The sequence below is a fragment of the Engraulis encrasicolus genome, chromosome 4, assembly GCF_034702125.1.
Source record: "Engraulis encrasicolus isolate BLACKSEA-1 chromosome 4, IST_EnEncr_1.0, whole genome shotgun sequence".
Lineage (NCBI taxonomy): Eukaryota > Metazoa > Chordata > Actinopteri > Clupeiformes > Engraulidae > Engraulis > Engraulis encrasicolus.
In genome coordinates this window covers 3,932,227-3,952,751 of record NC_085860.1, presented here as the reverse complement: position 1 = coordinate 3,952,751, position 20,525 = coordinate 3,932,227, and the positions used below count along the sequence as shown (strand labels likewise).

Here is a 20,525-nt window from a genome sequence, read left to right as displayed (position 1 = left end):
AAAGCAAGGTCCCTAAAGACATGGGTGACAAAGTGTGGATGAATGTGACTGGCCTGCAGACAGTCCTAACCTGAACCTGATAGAACACAATATTGTGTAGGCCTATCTCCTATCAGCAACAGAGAGAATCCCTGCCCTGTCATGGTGACACTAGCGCCCTCCAATGACTATCAGCAATATCACAGCAGACACCCAAGAGCTGTTATATCACACACCACAGTTATAATAACACATAAGTTATTATAACATCTTACAGTTATTACAGTCTTCACATGAGAGATGCTGCAGAAAAAATATAGCAGTGCCTTTTATTGTGGGGACAGTGGGCTGTGCAACATCCTGCAAAGACAGTGTGTTCATTTAGAATACACATTAACTTTTTATTTTCAGTCAGTTGGAGCAAATGGTTATAACTGGTTATACCAAAGTAATTACATGGGTGCTTTGATTAATGTTTAGTCTTTCCTTTCTTATGGCTGGCTCGCTGGCTGGATGGTGGGCCTATTTCTCATTGCATGCTGCGCACTATCTGCGCAAGTAGTGCTCGCTCCGCGCCCAATGTAGAAGGACACGCCCCCATATTACGGCCTGAGTTATCCCAGCAGCCCACGCGACCAGCCTCTCGCTCGCAGCCCCACCAGTAAACATGGCGGACGAAGAAGTTCAGGTGCAGGGAAAACTCGAGCATGAGGCAGTAGCCAACGGGGAAACACAGAACTGCGTGATTGAGGAGACGGATCCCGCTGAGGAAACTACCAAGAAGAAGAAAAAGAAGAAGAAGAAGAAGGCAGCTGCCTCAGGTTGGAATTGCTTCCACAACTGACTTGCAGTAAAGACTGGTTGCAAACTGCTTTGAGCATGCTAACTAGCACGCACGCTATGTAGCCCAGCCAGCCAGCATAACGTGAAGTGTCAGCTAATGTCTGAAGATTGGGTAACATGGTAGTTTGCCTCGCTCCCCAGGATTTAAAGTTAAGGAGATGTTTACAAAACTTCTGTTGACAATGACAGCTACCAATATACGCTAGTAGCATGTGATTCAAGAGCTGCAGAGTTGTTTTCACGTATTTAATCTTTGCTGACTGACATGTGAAGGAATGTGTTCCCAACCTGAAAATGTGCCATCCTCATGCGTTTTGTCTGCCTGTATTATACAAGGTAACTTTTGGAACGGTATTCAGCACACCCAGGCCCCATCAGACTTAAACTCACACGTACAGTGTAGTGTGTGATTACTGGGGAAACAAAATGTTCAAAACGTTGAACGTAACTGTGATGACTTTTAAAGATGTCAGTGCCTGGCTGCTGAACTGGAGGTTACAAAACTAATGTTGGTTACTTAACATAGCTTCTCTGTGGGATTATCAGATAGTGTTATTACTGAACCTGTCACGAAGCTTTTGCCTTTGACTAGATATGATGGAGTACATAAGAATGAAGGCCGACTGTGTACACGGAATACTGTTGTGCATCTTCTCTTTGCACGCTGCTCTCTGTACATGATGATCTCTCTGATCTGTTAAGTATTTAATGTGTTTTATGCGTGCCATGGTCTCTGTATTGTTTCACTATTTCAACGACGGCTTGTTCTACTTACACACAGCGTGAATGGGGGTTAAGCTACCTAGGCTTTTCAGTTGGAGGATTTTTCTGCACGGGTGGTAAAATAAATCGCCGTGGTGGTGGGGGTAAATTCCGTGTGCCAAACCCTTGTCTGCCCGGCCTAAACATTTTAGTGCAAAGTCGAATGCCGGTGCCTACAAATGTCAGGAACAGGTGCAGCCCATTCCTCACGTTGACAAAAGTAAAGGATGTGCCATTGCGCGTTAGCTCTCCTGAACTTGGCCTCATTTCTCTCTCTCTCTCGCTCTCGCTCTCTCTCTCGCTCTCTCTCTCTCTCTCTCTCTCTCTCTCTCTCTCTCTCTCTCTCTCTCTCTCTCTCTCTCTCTCTCTCTCTCTCTCCACCAACACCCCCCGACTTTGAAACACAGGCGCTAACGAAGCAGAGGGCGATGGAGATGCCAGTGCAGTGGGCAAGGTGACGAAACAAATGGAACAGCAAACTCTGGAGGAGAAGGATGATGATGCTGAAGAAGGTTTGTTTCTCTCTCACATCAGAACCACTGACTGGCCACTGTAGCCTTTGAGTAGAGTTACTTAACACATCCCTATTCCCTGAGGAAATGGAAGCGTCTAGCATGCTGCACATTGCTAAAACACCTCAAACATATTGCATACAATGTTAACATTTTGTATACATTCACATAGCCAAGGGAAAACAAATAATAATAATAATACATTTATATTTTTAAAAACTGCCCCTGTACTGTTATTACAGAATAATGCCATGGCATGATCTGAGCTATAAACTCATGACAGGCTCCTGGGTGTCTGCTTTCATCACTTCATGCTCTAATTCGATGCCATTTTCACAGATGGTAAAGAGGGCGATTCAGCAGGAAAGAAGAAGAAAAAGAAGAAGAAAAAGGCAGCAGGACGTGAGTTGTTATGGTTTATAAAGGCTCGACTTGGTAGAACTTTTCTCATTAGCAGCAACTTGCAGTATTTCTAACAGAGAGGATCTATTATTACGCTGGCCAATGGGACATGGTTATCTGTCAGTGTATGCATAATAAGCATCTTTAATCAGCTCTTGTATGCGTTTTTGCGTTAAGGCACATGACAAAGGTGATTTACTAGGTATGTTTTTTCCTGGCAGCTAAGACACAGACAGATCCCCCAACCATTCCTATCTCAGATCTCATCACAACCGGGGTTTACGCTAAGGGCCAGGAATGTGAATACCCAACTACACACGATGGGTAAGTGTGCCACAAAAGAAATCGGTGGGAAATCCTTTGTTCTTCTGTGAGTTTGAGATGCGTTTACCAGTCCCTCATGGGGTTTTGGAGTTTGTTATGGAAGGCTGTGTGCTTGTTTCATCTGGTGTGGAAATTGAGTGATTGGAGACTTTAGTGCTGAGGGGCAAATGTGTCTTGACCACTGCTGGCTGCGTGTACTGCTTAGTACTGCTTAGTACTATATGGTGGTCTCAGATGGCGGAGAACTCAGAGGAACAAAATTGTAACGATGAAACGGTATTAGTGCAGTGTGTTCTACTATTACCAAAGACCAAAGTAAAAATAAACATTTAGCATACATGCTGGTGTATTCTGTTACCATAACAGCTTGTGCTGTTGGCTAGCAGTCTAGTGTTGCTGACCGCAGCAAAAAGAAACTGTTCATCATGGTTTTGTAAGGCTTTATTCCACCAATTGATACCAGGGAGGTTTTTTGTGAATGTGGTGCCATGAGACATCATATTTGTTGGCTCTGTGTGTCACACTGTGGAGATGGTATTCCCAGGCAGCACGCCTCATATGGGAAATGTTCCACAGTCACAGGCTGCATGTGTTTTATGGTGGCGTTGACATCAGGGTAAACAAGCACAGAGTCCAGTCCGTCAATCTCTCTAGTGTCACCTTAACTGGAGTGACTTTCTTGCAGGGGACTCTTGTCTCGTTGTACTTATGTTGCTCATAAATGGATGACAACAAGTAATGCCATGGCCTAACAATGCTCATGGGAAATGTTATGGATTCTCATTATTGGTGCGATCCCCTAGCCAATCATCTGAAAAGGATCAATAGCATGGTTATTAACCGTTGTTTGTGTAGTGTGCTAAGTAACCATTTGTAGTGATGGGGGTGTAGTTGCACAGCAACATGGTAATAACCTGTTAATGAAGCCTCTGCTATTATGCTAGCTATCTCTGTGCACCCTGTTCAGATGTCTTTATTCATGAAGGGGAGGCCCTTATTGTAAATGTCTATTCATTTAATTAAATAAATGATGTCCTACGTTATCTGCTGGTTGTGCCCATTATCAAATCCAGACAAGGTGAAATTTAGCATTTAGCCATTATTATGCTATGAAATGCTGGAACCAGCTTTCTGTTGAAAGTAGAACTGCCCCACCAGTGGAGTAGCCTCGCGAGCCATCCTACGTACTTCCGCCAAAGGATTGGCTCCACTACTGTAGTCTGGCCGTGCTTCTCTGTGGAGTGCCTGGAGCAGTAGAATTTTGATCGCAACGCCCCCCCAGAAAACAGCCAATAATCGAATACGCCCCCCACGTGGGGGCGAAAGGGAGAGGACGCTCGTGACAATGACGTACACATCTGCGCCAGAGCCATTGGTCTGCGCTATGTTGTTGTTGAGTAACTGCCAGCGATTGGGTGAAAGGTGTCCAATAATTTTAAACCATAACTGAATGCAAACTTCCTGCTTCCTACAATTGCTTCAGAGCAAAGAAATGCCAGACCATAAATACGAAATGAAATGGTAGTATTATGGGATGGTCAGGACCAGGCTACCAGTGGAGTGCTTTAAAACAACCATTTTCATTTACCTTTTGCTAACTTATAGGGTTAATGAGTAGTAATCCTATTTATTTCCTATCCATGTATACTATCCATATGTTTTTTTCTTTCTCTTTCTCATTGAATGGCGATTATAATAATGTGACGTATGAAACATTTGATGAATGGATTGATTGATTGATTGATTGATTGATTGATTGATTGATGGATTGATTGAATTGCTACTTGTTATAGTTGTGATAATGGTGAATAACTCTATATGGGTCCTTGTCCCATGTCAGGCGCACGGCCACCTGGCGGGCCACTAGCGAGGAGAAGCGTGTGCTGGACGCTGCCAACGAGGAGATGTGGAGTGACTTCCGGCAGGCAGCAGAGGCCCACCGGCAGGTGCGCTCCTACGTCCAAAGCTACATCAAGCCCGGCATGACCATGATCGAGATCTGGTACGTTCTCCTCGCTTTACGAAATAAGCTCCCACACACTGTCCTCATTTGCACGTTCAGTTTGCAGCGTTTCGGTGTAGTTCAGTTATTTTAATGAAGGAGGAAAAATGACATGGGTTAAGCTTTGTAAACACTGATTTCCGCTTGAGGATAGTAGGCCGATTTTGTATTGGTAATAATAATAATAATAATAACTTGGTTTTATATAGCGCCTTTCAAGTAACCCGAGGTCGCTTTACAAAAGGAGAGCAGGTGAATCAACCATTTTATTCAATTGTGCATGGTACTTATTTTTGTTGAAACAACTGAATGCCTGCATATGCTACATGCACACAATTCTGAAATTTCTGCATTTGTCCATGCAGTATATTTTTAAATTATGGATTCTAGAAAATGTGTTTGCATATGCTATGGTGCCTTCTCTCTGGTGTTGCTCAGTGAGAAGCTGGAGAATGCTATGCACGCAATACATTTTGAGATTCTTTCTCTCACTGCCGTTCTTGGACATGTTGCTCTCTCTCTCTCTCTCTCTCTCTCTCTCTCTCTCTCTCTCTCTCTCTCTCTCTCTCTCTTTCTTTCTCTTTCTTTCTCTCTTTCTCTTTCGTTCTTTCTTTCTTTCTCTCTTTTGTTCTTTCTCTCCCTCTCTCTTTCTTTCTCTCTTTCTTTCTCTCCCTCTCTCTTTCTTTCTTTTTCTCTCTCTTTTTCTTACATTCTTTCTCTCACTGCCTCTTGTTTCTTTCTTTCTTTCTCTCTTTCTTTCTTTCTTTCTTTTTCTCTCTCCCTCTCTCTCCCTCTCTTTTTCTTTCTCTCTCTCTCTCTCTCTCTCTCTCTCTCTCTCTCTCTCTCTCTCGTGTTGCATGGTACCAGTGAGAAGTTAGAGGATGCATCCAGGAAGCTGATTAAGGAGAACGGCCTGAACGCTGGGCTGGCCTTCCCCACCGGCTGCTCCCTCAACCACTGTGCCGCGCATTACACCCCCAACGCCGGAGACCCCACCGTGCTCCAGTACGACGACGTCTGCAAGATCGACTTTGGCACGCACATCAACGGTGAGTTTTAGTCTCACCTCCCTGTGAAAACAACACTGAACCACTGAACAAATGAATAGATGGACGGGTGTTGTCCGCTCCCTAAAAATATTTCGGGTTTGGCAAATGAAATTAAATGGAAAAATAGAAGGCACACTCGGCTCCTTTTTTGATGTTTATTGAACAAATTATAATGTTTTTCATTGAGTGTTATGAGATCTCTTGAGTTGTCCAAACACCATCAGATTGAGTGTGCGTTTGTTTGTGTTGTGGGCTGCAGGTCGGATCATTGATTGTGCCTTCACCGTGACCTTCAACCCAAAGTATGACAAGTTGCTCGAGGCTGTGAAAGATGCCACCAACACAGGAATAAAGGTAGCCCTGACGCTCCCTCTGTCAAGTCCCATAATGTTGTCATCAAAGGGGAAGTTCCGTGCACTTCTGTTTTATCATCTGGTGCAGCCAGGAGACAAACAGGAATTTCTAAATGTAGAGAAGACACCGGAGGAGCAACACAGATGCAATGCCTTTCTTCTATGTAGTGTACTTAATTAAAAGAGCAAAACAATTGCATCTGTGCTGCCCTGTTGTCCTCTCTCCAGTTAAGATTTCCCTTAATGTTGGGTTCCCATAATACCTCTTCAATTTTGTGTACTAGATTAACGGGTCAGATATTTTAATTTTGCTTACTAAGCCAGGAACTCTATACGAATATGATGCTCTGCTGCTGTGTATTGTGACGCTGGATGCCCTATGCTGCTATTTATTGGTACGATGGATGCTGTGTGTGTCTGGCAGTGTGCAGGTATTGATGTGCGCCTCTGTGACATCGGGGAAGCCATACAGGAAACTATGGAGTCTTACGAGGTGGAGTTGGATGGAAAAACATACCAAGGTACTTTTCTCGTTTTTAGACGGTTGTGGTTTCTTTGTTTTGGCTCTATTTATGGAAAATGTCCATATTTATTGCCTCAAGCCCTCTTTTTATGTGCATCATAGTTTGAGAATACTTAATTGTCTCCAGGGTGAAATTTTGGCTTCAGTCACTGCCACCACATACACATCACTCGTGCATAAAATGAATGCGCCTGATATATAAAATGCATGAAATATACATGATGATGTGGGTTTCAATGCTTTATCGACATCATGTGTTCACTCTGTCTCCTTTCCTTTGTTCTTGGCAGTAAAACCAATCAGGAATCTTAACGGCCATTCTATTGGACAGTACAGAATACACGCCGGCAAAACGGTGCCAATCGTCAAGGGTGGAGAGGCCACAAGGATGGAGGTGAGCGCTGTTTGGTACCTAGGCATATACTGGTCACCTGTTTATACACACACACGCACGCACACACACACACACACACACACACACACACACACACACACACACACACACACACACACACAGAGAGTACTGTGATGTGGTCAGAGTTCAAACACAAGTCTGACATTTTCAATCATATTCTACATTGTGCAATCTAGGTGACGGGACAATCCAGCCCCATGTAGTTTTTCCACACACGTTTGCGGTGTCACAAACTAGAATCTGGCTACGTTCATCTTTGCTTTGTTGGTTATATGAAACTGGTCTAGCAAGTCCCATATGGATCAGCACAGCAGAGTCCTGTTCTTTATCAAATGTCTACCAAGATGGTTGGCTTTATGGCACTTTGTTATGCCATAAACTGGGCCTTTTAAAGGGCTTTGTCTAGGCACCTTCATAGCTTTGTTTTGCAGACATGAACTCCAATTGAGGGTTTTACAGCCACCACAACGTTTGAACATGTTCATGTTTGTTAATAGGAGAGTAACCCTGTATGGATCATTTAGGAAATCCTTTCCCCTGTGCCTCCACTGTGATTGCAGTGGCTCGTGGTGTGAATGTGGGTTTATGCTGACTTTGCCAAATGAAGCCTGTGTGTAAAAACAACAAGGATGAGCCGGAGGCTGAATGCGTTGGCTACAGACTTAGCCAAATAGGGTGTGGCCTCCACGGCAAATGGAGCCAATAGGGTGTGGCCTACACAGCATGCCCAGTTACTCGCTGTCCCGGCTGCTTTAACGACTGTAATGAAATTGCTTTGTTGAGTACCTTCATTTGGTGGTGTGGACACGCCACTCTGCTCCTTTTCAAAACATCAGTGTCCAGTTACTGTTGGGTCATTTCACATGAAATCAGACACTTTGGGATTTATTAAAACTCAAGTGTGCCTCTTCAGTAGTATGTCGGTCGGGCCCTAAAGATTTCACGTGACATAACGCGGTTACTTTTAACCACGTTTATTGGTGTCATTCAAATAATCACAACTCCTCTATTTTATATGGGATAATACAGACACCATTGGTTGATGGATGATGTGTTGCCAACAAGCCGTGTGGCATGACGCAGAGCTAAATGCCGTGGGCATCGCACACAGCTTCACTGCATGGCAAGTGAAGTGTGTTTAAGTTGGAGCGACATGATTCAAATGCCACTTGTGTAATCATGGGAAATAGAAGTGGCTCTTCCAGTAAACACCGCAGCCTTCATGGGGTTTCCTAGTGCATCTGTATGGGCAGTTAGTCCCGTGCTGCGTGTCTATCTCTGTGTCACTCAGTGGCTGCTAGTCCGGAGGTACGGCGTACGGCTACGAATGGGTGGGGCAGCCATTTGCTATCAGCTCCAGCCATATGTAGTTTGCTTTGACAAGCCCATACAGGAGGATGTAAACATTCAAAGAAGATATCCCCCTTTTATTTTGAGTGTATTGATATTACATTTAGTCTATAAATGCTTTCTACACTGTAAGATGAAGCCCATGGTTAAAGTGTTTATGAAACGAAAACAAAGTAAAGGAATTTGACCATTTCCAGGACAGATTCTGAAAGTTCTAAGCCTTGTGAATAAAATGGGATATTGTCTGGGTGCTATTTTGTCCTAAAAGTCATGTTAAAACGTTCCCAAAAAGTGTTATGTTTACTTTTTTTTGGTGACATGCAAATTTTATGCAAATGATATGCGTGACATAGAAGGGGTGAGTTCACCTCATTCCACCTTGTTCAGATCAATGGCAGCTAGTACCAAAACAAAGCGCAGTGAAAACCCAGAGATAGGCCCAACACCGGAATCCTAGTCTCGTGCTCTGCTCCTTAAGCTTTGGACTGTAGAAAACATTTCATTTTGCATCCTAATTTACCAAGTTTCCGTATTATGATGGGATCTCAGTCGTAGATCTCCCTAGTCCCAGGATAATTGTGTGATTGCACTCAATTAATATAAACTGTTCTTATTATGAATATTCCAGCAATATCGGTTAAGTCTGAGTCCAGCTGTCAAGGGTTTTATATCCATTTACTTGTAGAACTGATTTGCACGAGGCCCGACTAATTTCTTTGTGCATGTCCATCCCATATGAGAGACGTCTAGAATAAATCAGAGGTTAAAGTTGCTGGAAGGTACCATACTTATGAGATCCTAAGCCCCATACACTTTACCCCTATTCGACTGCAATAGGAGGCGAGAGGTGTATGTCGAGAGCTACACCCAAAAAGATCTGATCACCCCGCTTAAGTTCCAGTTTACGATAACATATTTTTATCCTAAGTAGACACCATTGACACTCGGGCTGACCCGAAGTATAGCGTCCCACTCCACATGGAGAAATGTCCTTGGAGCTGCTACGTTTCGACAGTACAATAACCTTATGAAGGAATAAACGGGATCTACAACAAAATATAGATCAATGAAAGTTTTATTACAGGACAAATCTAATTATACGACAAAGTACAATGTTGAAAAAGTCAATGCTACCTAATTTAGAGGAAATGGTTACATGGACACTAGGTCCACGGGAGCCCTTTAGCGGGGTTTAAACTCAAAGATTTGATCATTACACCAAAGTTTAATATCCAGCCAGGGACCAATGACGTGCCGGCATTTACCTGGGCTGGGCTTAGAACAATGGCGCGGGGTTGGGTTGTAACCAACACCGTATCCAAATCCTATGATTCTAAATCTTTAATAAATTCACTAATTGCAGTTTCAAAACCAAGACCTGTTCACCACCCGAAGTATTTCCATCAGATTGATACTAAACACATGCATAGAATTTCAAACACATCATAGTAAGCATTTAAACCACGCATATTCGATTTGGCGGGAGTTTCAGTCTCAGCGTGGGCACGGGAGGTGCGCGCATGCAGGAGCAAATGGCCGCTGGCCGAAGATGCGCTGGGAACGCACAACGGGGGGTGCGCGCTTTTCACGCCGGGAGGTGCGCAATGCATACAGGTGACCGGAGGTTTTGGGGCGGTCCCCCCGAAGGGGGCCCTCTGTCACACAGTGCTTTTGAGATCCAGATGTCAGATATGCAATGTTTATCTTTGAAGTCAACAGAAAACTCAGAGCAGTAAAACAAAGGCGTTGAAATAAGGAAAATAATCGCAAACAAATGTTAATACCATGCCCGTGAGCCACCGGCGCTGTGAATTCAGTGCCCCTTTGTCAGGGCCCATATGGGGGGATCTTACAGTGGCCCCTCGGAACACGAAGGTAAAAGTCCAGTGTCTTTCGTGGCCGGTAGGAATTCCCCCACCGGTTGTCACTGACGAAGAACGGGCGTGAGGTATTTGCTGGCCGTCAGTGCTGCTTCAGACTCCCTTTTCAAGGAGCGGATGAGGTGTTTGAAGTAGCAGCACTGGAACAGCGTGAAGAGGAGGATGAGGTCGCTGGCGAGTACACAGCCCCTGAAGATCCACTCCCACCGTGAGTACGCCGCCTCCGCGGCATGGGTGGTGGAACTGGTGAGGAGCTCTGCAGTCTTCTCGGCCAGGTTTGTTTGTACCTGGGCCTGGTTGAGTACACTGTACCCGCTGGATGAGCTGCTGTAGGGTCACGGTGTCAGCCAGCGCCTGGGTCCCCTCCTTGTAGAAAGGGTCGGTGTTCTCCCTTCAGGGAGAGAGGTCAAAGTCCAGTGGAGTTGAGTGACCCCATGGAGAGGTCATCTGTCACCGCTAGACAGAAGCTGTGGTTGGCGGGGCATGTCAGCCCGCCATAGGAGAAAGAGTTCATCTTACTGATGCCACACACCCCTGTGTGTTGGACACCTGGACGGAGTTCACGTATCCATGGAGTGACCTAACGGTTATTAACATGGAATCAAGAGTATTACAAGTACAGAGGACATAGGCCTATTTGGTCATGGCAACAATTCGAGTGGTGAACATTGTCTCAGTTGTACCTATAGTCATATACCCTGTAAGGTGGTCCCACGTTAATACCTGAATACATCAGAGTGGTCAATAGCTCAGAATTCTGTACATTTTTCATTTTGTCAGATTCAAACCACCTATGTAAATCCAAGATCACTATAAGATCTTGCAGCGCACGCTTAGGCACTCTGTGCCGCGCACATCTAAAACTTGCTGGGGGGCAGCAGTAAACAAATCTTGTGCAAATGTCTATGTCTATAGGCTGCGTCACGCTCGAGCTTGTAGGTTTGGTTGAATAATGCTAGACTAGTGGTCAGTAGCGCCTGCGCTTCTGACCGCACAGCCTTAATGATTCGTTTATTGGAGTTAGTGAGGTGCTGGAATCCAGCGGCCGCATGGCTTGCCAGCTAACTTGTGTACTGCGACTGTCCGCTGATTCTGTACGAGTTCACTGCCGAATTGACTGTAACCAAAGAGGCCAGATATTTGTGAGAGTAAATCTCTTTTGCTGCGCATAGAATTTACTTGAGCCGCGAGTCCAAATCCATAGTCAGTAATCGGGTCTTCGATGCGTGACTGCAGCCATGTGTATGTGTCTCCATTCATGTCACAATGTGTAGTGTAGGCAGTCAGTATGTATGAAATGTGTGCCATAACTAAATTGACATTGTGCAACAAGGTTTTGTTCATGCTACCCTTAATCAGTTGTGTGTGGGTGTGGATGAAGTGTGGGACATTGTGCTGGTCATGTATAACACAGGTAGTCAATTAAAACATTTCTTGGTTCACATGTGCAATCAGAGGTGTGGTGTACAAATTGTTACTATGGAGTCAATTGACACCACAGTACACTTCTTTCATCGGTTCTCATCTGTGAGGGGAAAAAACAGGTTAAGTAATGTCGTTGTAGACTATATGTGTGAGGTTATGTACAAGGTCCTACGTGCGGTAGCACTTTTCCGGATCCTTCTCATCATGTTTTATGTGATAGAGTATGTGCATAACACCAATGTTAGCGAGTGGGCAGTTTTAAACTGATACCACATGATGCTATTTTGTAATTCTTTAGTGGGCTATGGGGTGCAGCCTACGGTGGGTTTAAAGGGAGGATGGGTGGAGCCTTCATTACAACGTTTGTGTGTGGCAATTTTGACCCGGAGCTACTCCGGAGGGCCAGGCTATATCTTGTTTAGTATGTAATGAAATGAGATCAGTGTGTACTGGCCCCTTGAAGGACTTCCAAACCCATCTCCAACATCCGTAGTTGTGGGGGAGCTGCACCCCTTGGTCAGGCCTAACGTGTGTCGGCCCGACAGTCTTCTTTTTGTCCGGCGTCCATGGAATGGCCGCAGCTTCTGTAACAGAAACATAATATGATTATTCATCAGATGAGCACCTAAACCTTTTCCATTGCACTTAAGTGAAAACATCGCAGTTCCCCTGGTCACGGCCAGACAACTGTTGCTCACAGCTTTATGGACCATACCAGTGTGGGACAAAGGTATTTTCTCTCACGAACACGTACACCATTGTTCATATCTCCCGCAACAAATTAATTTTCAGCAGTAGGATTAAGTGTGTGTCACTTCTCACATTAGATTGCTGTTGCCTTAGCTTAGCCTGTGCATACAGTGCTTTGGGCAATTTGTCAGCGCTGTGGGCTGAGGTGGCCACCGTCAGTGGTCTCAAGTCATTTGGAGAGATGCAGGTCAATGGAGAGTCTTATGACTCGCCCTGTCATTACTTCAAATGGGCGGAAGCCCGTGGCATTAGTGTTTGTGCTGCGTGATGTGTTTCGAGAACCTTTGGCGAATGTAACACAAAAATGTTTTTCCATGACTTATTCTGTGAAATGTCCCATGATCCGATTCACTTTGAATCGATACCCCATGTGCTGGAACAATTTGTCTAACCAATACTCGCACTATGCGAGGTATTGTTTCGTATTGGAATGGCTTCGACACATTTCAATAATTAATTGACTATCACAAGACAGTTCCGGATCAGCCCGGACTGCGTACTAAATTGGTGCGGCTGGAGTTGCTTTGGTTCGTAGCGGCGGACCAGGCAATCGCCGCCCCAGCTCATGACGTCAGAGGCCCGTAGGCCACCAGAAACGGCGTTAAATGAGTTGGATCGTAGCTGCGGAGGAAATATTCCTCTCCACCAGATTTAGTTGCAGGTAAATAACACTAATAGCAAAGCCTTTGCGGTTTCACACATAAACAGCTCTAGCCTCAAAACAGCTGTCCGGTGCACACAACCAACGAGCAAGCACAACATTTTGTCTACTGCTCTAGTAAGTCTATGCAGAGAAAGACAGCCTTTGTAGGCGAGCCTAAATGGTTCCAACCTGCAAACAGCCTGTCTATGGCTTTATAAGCACACACAACAGCTAAAACATATTATTTAACCCTCAACCTTCTGTACGGTGCAAGTCATCTACAAAAGTTTCTGGCATTGCTTCAAATTAGGGGGTCGGGAGACGGCAGTGACTATGCTCAATGTGGGAGGCTCAGTGTATGTGACTTCCATGTGTTTTACGCGACGAGTGCAAACTTGCTATAAAAGTATCCAAAAGTTAGACTATCAAATGCATGACAGGGAATCCGAATTTAAACCCCTACGTCGCTTACGACGTGGGTTCTCTCGTCTCTCATGCCTCTGTTTATCTCGCCAGCTGATCTTGCCAGGGCAAGTGGCGCGTGCGCGTTCTCGCGAGTGACTCGTTGCTATGGAAATCTACTATACATCCGCGTTATTACAACAGCTGAGCCGACTACGGCTGCAGCATGCGTTTGTTATCTCGAATTCGTTCAGGACTTTGCTACCACCACTGCATAACCATTCCATGTTGTAGGCGCCGCATAGCACAAACTGTGTATGGACTCTGGTGGGATTTCGGGAGACCATCCTGGAGTAGCGTTTGCGCTTACAACGTTAGCATGGTCACCGGAAAACTCGCCTCCAAAACACTGCTATGGCTGGCTCTACAATGGAATGCTTATGGAGTTGGTAGCGGCTAACTCTGTGGGCCGTGTGTTTGGACTCAGTTTACGAGCCCATGGACCATTGAATTTACTTTTGAGAGGGTGCGTAAGGCTTTCACTGACCTCTCCGGTTAGTGCCAAATACGATTTGTAGAAATAAAGCGGTGGGAACACCACCCTTTGTTCACATTGAGCCACGTTACTGCCGTCACTTTAACCATCCCAAGACCATGGGGTAACTGTCTTGGAAGTGATGCCTCTTAGCTCAGGCGGCATAAGACATTTTTCAAATAATCCATGGCCGAAGCCATGAATTGTACATCAACTCTGTCGTATCCCTGATGTTTCCCCACTACTTTATTCAACCCTTATCAGCGTTCTACGGTGCTGATCTACACGAGTATGTCGACTCGAAAACAACAAAAGGATGTCATATGTGTAGTGTGCTAGATTTGTCCCTTATCTTGTGTTGTGGTAAAATGAAAAGTTTTACTTACCAAATCCAGGCGTAGATAAGAAGCAGTCCAAACCTCATGCTTTATCTGACTCCATATTTTACGCATCCAGGGAATCACGTCGGGGTCACCACTGAAAACCCAGAGATAGGCCCAACACCGGAATCCTAGTCTCGTGCTCTGCTCCTTAAGCTTTGGACTGTAGAAAACATTTCATTTTGCATCCTAATTTACCAAGTTTCCGTATTATGATGGGATCTCAGTCGTAGATCTCCCTAGTCCCAGGATAATTGTGTGATTGCACTCAATTAATATAAACTGTTCTTATTATGAATATTCCAGCAATATCGGTTAAGTCTGAGTCCAGCTGTCAAGGGTTTTATATCCATTTACTTGTAGAACTGATTTGCACGCGGCCGACTAATTTCTTTGTGCATGTCCATCCCATATGAGAGACGTCTAGAATAAATCAGAGGTTAAAGTTGCTGGAAGGTACCATACTTATGAGATCCTAAGCCCCATACACTTTACCCCTATTCGACTGCAATAGGAGGCGAGAGGTGTATGTCGAGAGCTACACCCAAAAAGATCTGATCACCCCGCTTAAGTTCCAGTTTACGATAACATATTTTTATCCTAAGTAGACACCATTGACACTCGGGCTGACCCGAAGTATAGCGTCCCACTCCACATGGAGAAATGTCCTTGGAGCTGCTACGTTTCGACAGTACAATAACCTTATGAAGGAATAAACGGGATCTACAACAAAATATAGATCAATGAAAGTTTTATTACAGGACAAATCTAATTATACGACAAAGTACAATGTTGAAAAAGTCAATGCTACCTAATTTAGAGGAAATGGTTACATGGACACTAGGTCCACGGGAGCCCTTTAGCGGGGTTTAAACTCAAAGATTTGATCATTACACCAAAGTTTAATACCTAGGTATCTCGTGGGACGACCCCAGCCAGGGACCAATGACGTGCCGGCATTTACCTGGGCTGGGCTTAGAACAATGGCGCGGGGTTGGGTTGTAACCAACACCGTATCCAAATCCTATGATTCTAAATCTTTAATAAATTCACTAATTGCAGTTTCAAAACCAAGACCTGTTCACCACCCGAAGTATTTCCATCAGATTGATACCAAACACATGCATAGAATTTCAAACACATCATAGTAAGCATTTAAACCACGCATATTCGATTTGGCGGGAGTTTCAGTCTCAGCGTGGGCACGGGAGGTGCGCGCATGCAGGAGCAAATGGCCGCTGGCCGAAGATGCGCTGGGAACGCACAACGGGGGGTGCGCGCTTTTCACGCCGGGAGGTGCGCAATGCATACAGGTGACCGGAGGTTTTGGGGCGGTCCCCCCGAAGGGGGCCCTCTGTCACACAGTGCTTTTGAGATCCAGATGTCAGATATGCAATGTTTATCTTTGAAGTCAACAGAAAACTCAGAGCAGTAAAACAAAGGCGTTGAAATAAGGAAAATAAACGCAAACAAATGTTAATACCATGCCCGTGAGCCACCGGCGCTGTGAATTCAGTGCCCCTTTGTCAGGGCCCATATGGGGGGGGATCTTACAGCAGTGTCAACCAGTGTGTTGCTGGAGGGCCGAACGGTGCCAGCTGCAAAAATGGCTACTTGACAGAAGGAATATCTTTGCACAAGTTCCCTTCTGTGAAGAATGATGGAACTGTGGCCGACAAGGAGAAGGCTAAAACAAACTAGGGCTCTGTGGATCCAATGTGTGGTTTTGAAGCAAGCTTCACCACAAATGTGGAGATCGTGGGCATGGTTGGACTGAAGGGAATGCTATTGCCTCAAGCAGTTCCAAAAATTGACCACTGGCGTGCAGACTGAAACTGCCCCTGTAACTGCTCGGGCACGAAGACAGGTGAGTGCACTGCTTTGCTTTAGGCTACTCGTTTTACCTTGTCCATCTGCTTTGTATGTTGTTTTCAGGAAAGGGTAATGCACATTACATGCCAAACCGATGCGAATGCTCTCGGAATATGCACTTTTTGTTGATTGCCATTCAACTGGTCAATAAATTGGTTTTGGGAGGATATCCGCGCATCAGCGTGGTGCTCTCGGTCGAGGACAGCCAACTCACAGACTGGGCTACTGCTTAGCGAATAAATGGAGATGCACATAGTGTAGGCCTACTTAGAAGCGTTGATTGTTTGTTTTTAGTATTGTGGTGCACGTGTGGCTGATGTTTGGACACACCTCGTCCTCAGAGTCAGGCTGAGGGACACGCGACGCCTGTGACTTTGAGCACAAAAAATAATAATAATGATAAACGCTAAAAATATGCTGAGGACTCAGGCTATCTAGGGTATTTTTCCAACAGCCCTATACCTCCGTTTTTTCTCTAGTTGATGATATTTTTGCATGTAGCCTACATGCATTTCAATCACACTATATCGCGCAATTGAATCAAAATACCCCCATTTGTCAACAAACACACACGCAATGTCATCTTTGGGTCATGGCAAAGCGCCCTTAGCAACCGTAACCATAAACAAAACGAACTGTCAGGCTATGTCAACAATCGTCACTTCGCCTGTCAGACATGTCACTTTCTGCAGATGTATCAGTGCCTCTGAAATAGATTTGTGCTGCTGTTTTTTTTTTTTCTCATGAGGTTGGATGTGTGGTTTTTCGACACGCTGATGTTTGTATCAGAATTTTGGTTCCTTTATAAGATGTGTGTCCATCAAATGTGTGTTGTTTTCTCAGATCACCATACTAGCAAACCAGGGACTCCCCTCTTTGATGTCACAGCCCAGCTCATTAGTCACACCAAATTTCACAGAATTCACACTTTGAGTTGCCATTTTCACAAGTTCCTCCGGGATGATTGGGTTCAAAGTCTCATCGATGCTATCAGAAAAAACAAGTCTTTAATGGGAATGACCGTTTGTTTTCGTTTCATAAACACTTTCAGTGGCCTGTGCGAGAGCATGCTCACGGTGTATTAGTTGAGCTGGTTGCAAATGCAGAGACAATCTTGGATCCCCTCAGACCCAAATTTTGCTCTTGTATAAACAAGAAAGAGTATATAATGCATTTTATCTGTTCATTGTCATAATTTTAAGACCGGGAGGATGTCTCCTGAATGGTTATTCAATAACTACTGTATGGTGCCGGTACATGTAGATAGTAGACAGTTGTGATGACTATATCTACTTCATTAGAAATATGTCTTGCTTTTTGAACTGTGATTATAGGTCTTTCTGTCCACAGATGCCTCTAAAAGTTTTTGTTTTTTTTTGCTTCGAAATAATGATGGCTTATTTGTAATGGTTACATGACTGGGCCATGACCGGTGCCAAATTATGGTTGGCCCTTGTCATTACAATAACATCTAATTTGATGTGTCATAATAATTGGCTTGAGAACGGTTCCTAGTCAGTGGTTCATAGTTTCCCTCTTTCATTGGCAAGATCAGGCCATGACATTCCTTGCTGACGTCATTGCAACTTTGTCTTGTCAGTGGACAGTTTCTGTTCCAATTTACTGTGTCTAAGTTTTTGTTTTCATAGACAGTTGGTTTGCTGTGTTCTTCCGCAGCCGTTCCGGAAATTAATTAATTCTTTTTTTTTTCATTAAAAAAAAAAAAAAAACGTATATGTACATGAAATGACCTGTGTGGATACAGCGTTGCTTGTGAACCACATTGTTTGTAGTGGGCCTGTCACAAGTTTATTAGTGAAATTAGATTTTTAAGATGATTTAACTTTCTAGGGTACCTGTTGGGCTTATTGTCCACTGTCCAGATTTAACTGGGTGATTAACGCCGTGTGTCTTATTTGTGTCCCAATAGGAGGGCGAGGTGTACGCCATTGAGACCTTTGGCAGTACTGGGAAGGGCATGGTGCATGATGACATGGAGTGCTCACACTATATGAAAAACTTTGAAGTTGGTCATGTGCCAATCAGGTAGGTTCCTTTGCTCACTGGAGTTCGTTAAATCAATTCTTTCCAAATCTAGCAAGTGGTAGGTGGGCAATGAGTGCCATCTCTGATATTAAAAAGATGATGTAAGAGTAAAAGAAGAGTAAAAACTACTGGAAGCATAACACTAAAATCACTAAAAGGTAAATAAGACCTTTTTAAAGGCAAAAAGCATTGCAATCACCATCAGTAGGAACATTTAGTGCTCTGAAAATCGGTCCTGAAGTTCTGCATAGTGGAATGTGGTTAGTTAGTTAATTTTTTGTTTTGGAAGCTGTGTGGTATAGGATTCCTGCTTTTCCCCGACACGTAGGCCCTAGGCTAACTGGCATGATGTATGAAATGTATTATGTTTTACTTTCTGTAGTACTCCCCCTACTTAAAATGAACTGAAACTGAATAGAAACCTCATTAAAACAACTTGACATGTATATGTTCCTGCTCCTTTGGGCTTCTTCCAATCCTATTCCTGATATATCTCATGCCGTGTCGTGTCGTGTCGTGTCCACCCCTTAGACTCCCCAGAGCCAAGCACCTACTGAACGTCGTCAACGAGAACTTCGGCACGCTGGCCTTCTGCCGGCGCTGGCTGGACCGGCTGGGCGAGAGCAAGTACCTGATGGCGCTGAAGAACCTGTGTGACCTGGGCATCATCGACCCGTACCCACCGCTCTGCGACGCCAAGGGCAGCTACACGGCCCAGTTCGAACACACCATCCTGCTGCGGCCCACCTGCAAAGAGGTGGTCAGCCGCGGAGACGATTACTGAGCTACAGTATTGCCATCACCACTCGCAACCCCATGCACGTATGCTCCCCCATCCAACACCCCCTCCCTCCCCTGATCCCCCTGATCCCTTTCTCTGACCTGATGGACTTGGGCAAAGGACATGTTTCCTCCTGCATCCCCCTGCCCCCTCTTTTACTGATGGAAGAACCAATGTCTTCTCTACTCTGGCTTTGGCTGTCAGCGTTTCTATGTGTAACGGAACAACCTCTTGGGTTGTTCAAGTCGCTTCAGCTTTTCTTTTTCCTCCCTCAGCCTGTTTTGGCGTGAGGTGGGGGAGATGAGATAAATATGTCATGGCACCACCAGCCTGTTTTTGCATTATCAGGTTTGATACGATGAAATCGACCTTAGCCGTTAGCCATGTTGTCCATGTCATTCTTTATGCCTTTTGAGAGACCCACCAAAACAGCCACCGTACCCCTCCTCTGGTATGGTTCAGGTTTCACAAACTTCTTTACACATTAGTTCTCGGACAGGACATTGTTCGTTTGACCTGCTCCAGGGAATGCTAGCAAATTTTTAGACCACAACACAAAAAAAGGAAGCACACAATGTAGCGTTGGCATTCTAAATGGCGTTACATCAGTGTTTGGATACGCTGAGGTGGATGTTGACTCTTTAGAGTCATTTGAAAAAAAAATACATGTAATAAAAAGTTTAAGGCACTTCTTTTTGTCTTGATCTTTCTTTTGTGGGACTGGTCTGCAGTGAACTGGTCTGGCCATTTTATTTGCAATATGTGTGGTTGTTTGGAAAACCACTAGAGGGTAGTCTAACAACACATGTCAAAGGTGTGACCTATTCGGATCCGAGTAATGTGATGCAATCCCATTTGCATCACAATACAGCCTTGTTTTGATTTGGTGAATATTGGGTTAATGTGTTGATGGGCAATGCAATTACACCTGATATTGAATGGATGCAAGTTATTTAATGTGGTGTTTTTTTCTTGATCAGAGGTGGCCGATAAAAGGGCAGGCGCCGTCTACTGACCTCAAACATGTAGCCTAATTCAGTTGCTTTTGTCAGAAAGGACTGTAAATAGCCATCTGATTACAAGATGTGGAATGACAGAAGGCCGGTTTACTTTTATCCATGTCTTAACCAGTGTTGGGCAGTAATGCATTACAAAAGTAATTAATTACTGTAATGCATTACTTTTTGCTGTAGCAGTAATGTAAGGCATCACAGGTCAAAAATCTGTAATATTTACTTAATTGCAATGCTAAATAATTTAAGTTACAATGCATTACAATGACCTGGATTTTAGTGGT

At 44.5% G+C, this 20,525-nt stretch overlaps 1 protein-coding gene and 1 pseudogene across 1 annotated transcript; one reads left to right on the top strand and one right to left on the bottom strand.

The window, feature by feature from the left end:
• Positions 1 to 605: 605 nt before the first annotated feature.
• On the top strand, positions 606 to 19,916 carry LOC134447199 (methionine aminopeptidase 2-like). The gene is made up of 11 exons (XM_063196556.1): positions 606 to 800; positions 1,992 to 2,096; positions 2,436 to 2,498; positions 2,720 to 2,822; positions 4,663 to 4,824; positions 5,692 to 5,873; positions 6,133 to 6,227; positions 6,651 to 6,747; positions 7,040 to 7,143; positions 18,332 to 18,447; positions 18,979 to 19,916. The coding sequence occupies exons 1-11, from the start codon at positions 647 to 649 to the stop codon at positions 19,229 to 19,231; spliced, it is 1,434 nt and encodes a 477-aa protein (XP_063052626.1). The 5' UTR covers positions 606 to 646; the 3' UTR covers positions 19,232 to 19,916.
• LOC134446646 (uncharacterized) lies at positions 10,312 to 11,832 on the bottom strand (annotated as a pseudogene).
• Positions 19,917 to 20,525: the final 609 nt, after the last annotated feature.

Excerpts from the sequence above, each read along its gene's own strand:
- LOC134447199 (XM_063196556.1), top strand. The coding sequence starts at position 647 with ATGGCGGACGAAGAAGTTCAGGTGCAGGGAAAACTCGAGCATGAGGCA. Across the intron at positions 801-1,991 it reads GAAGAAGGCAGCTGCCTCAG|GCGCTAACGAAGCAGAGGGC; the intron begins GTTGGAATTGCT and ends TTTGAAACACAG. Across the intron at positions 7,144-18,331 it reads GAGAGGCCACAAGGATGGAG|GAGGGCGAGGTGTACGCCAT; the intron begins GTGAGCGCTGTT and ends GTGTCCCAATAG.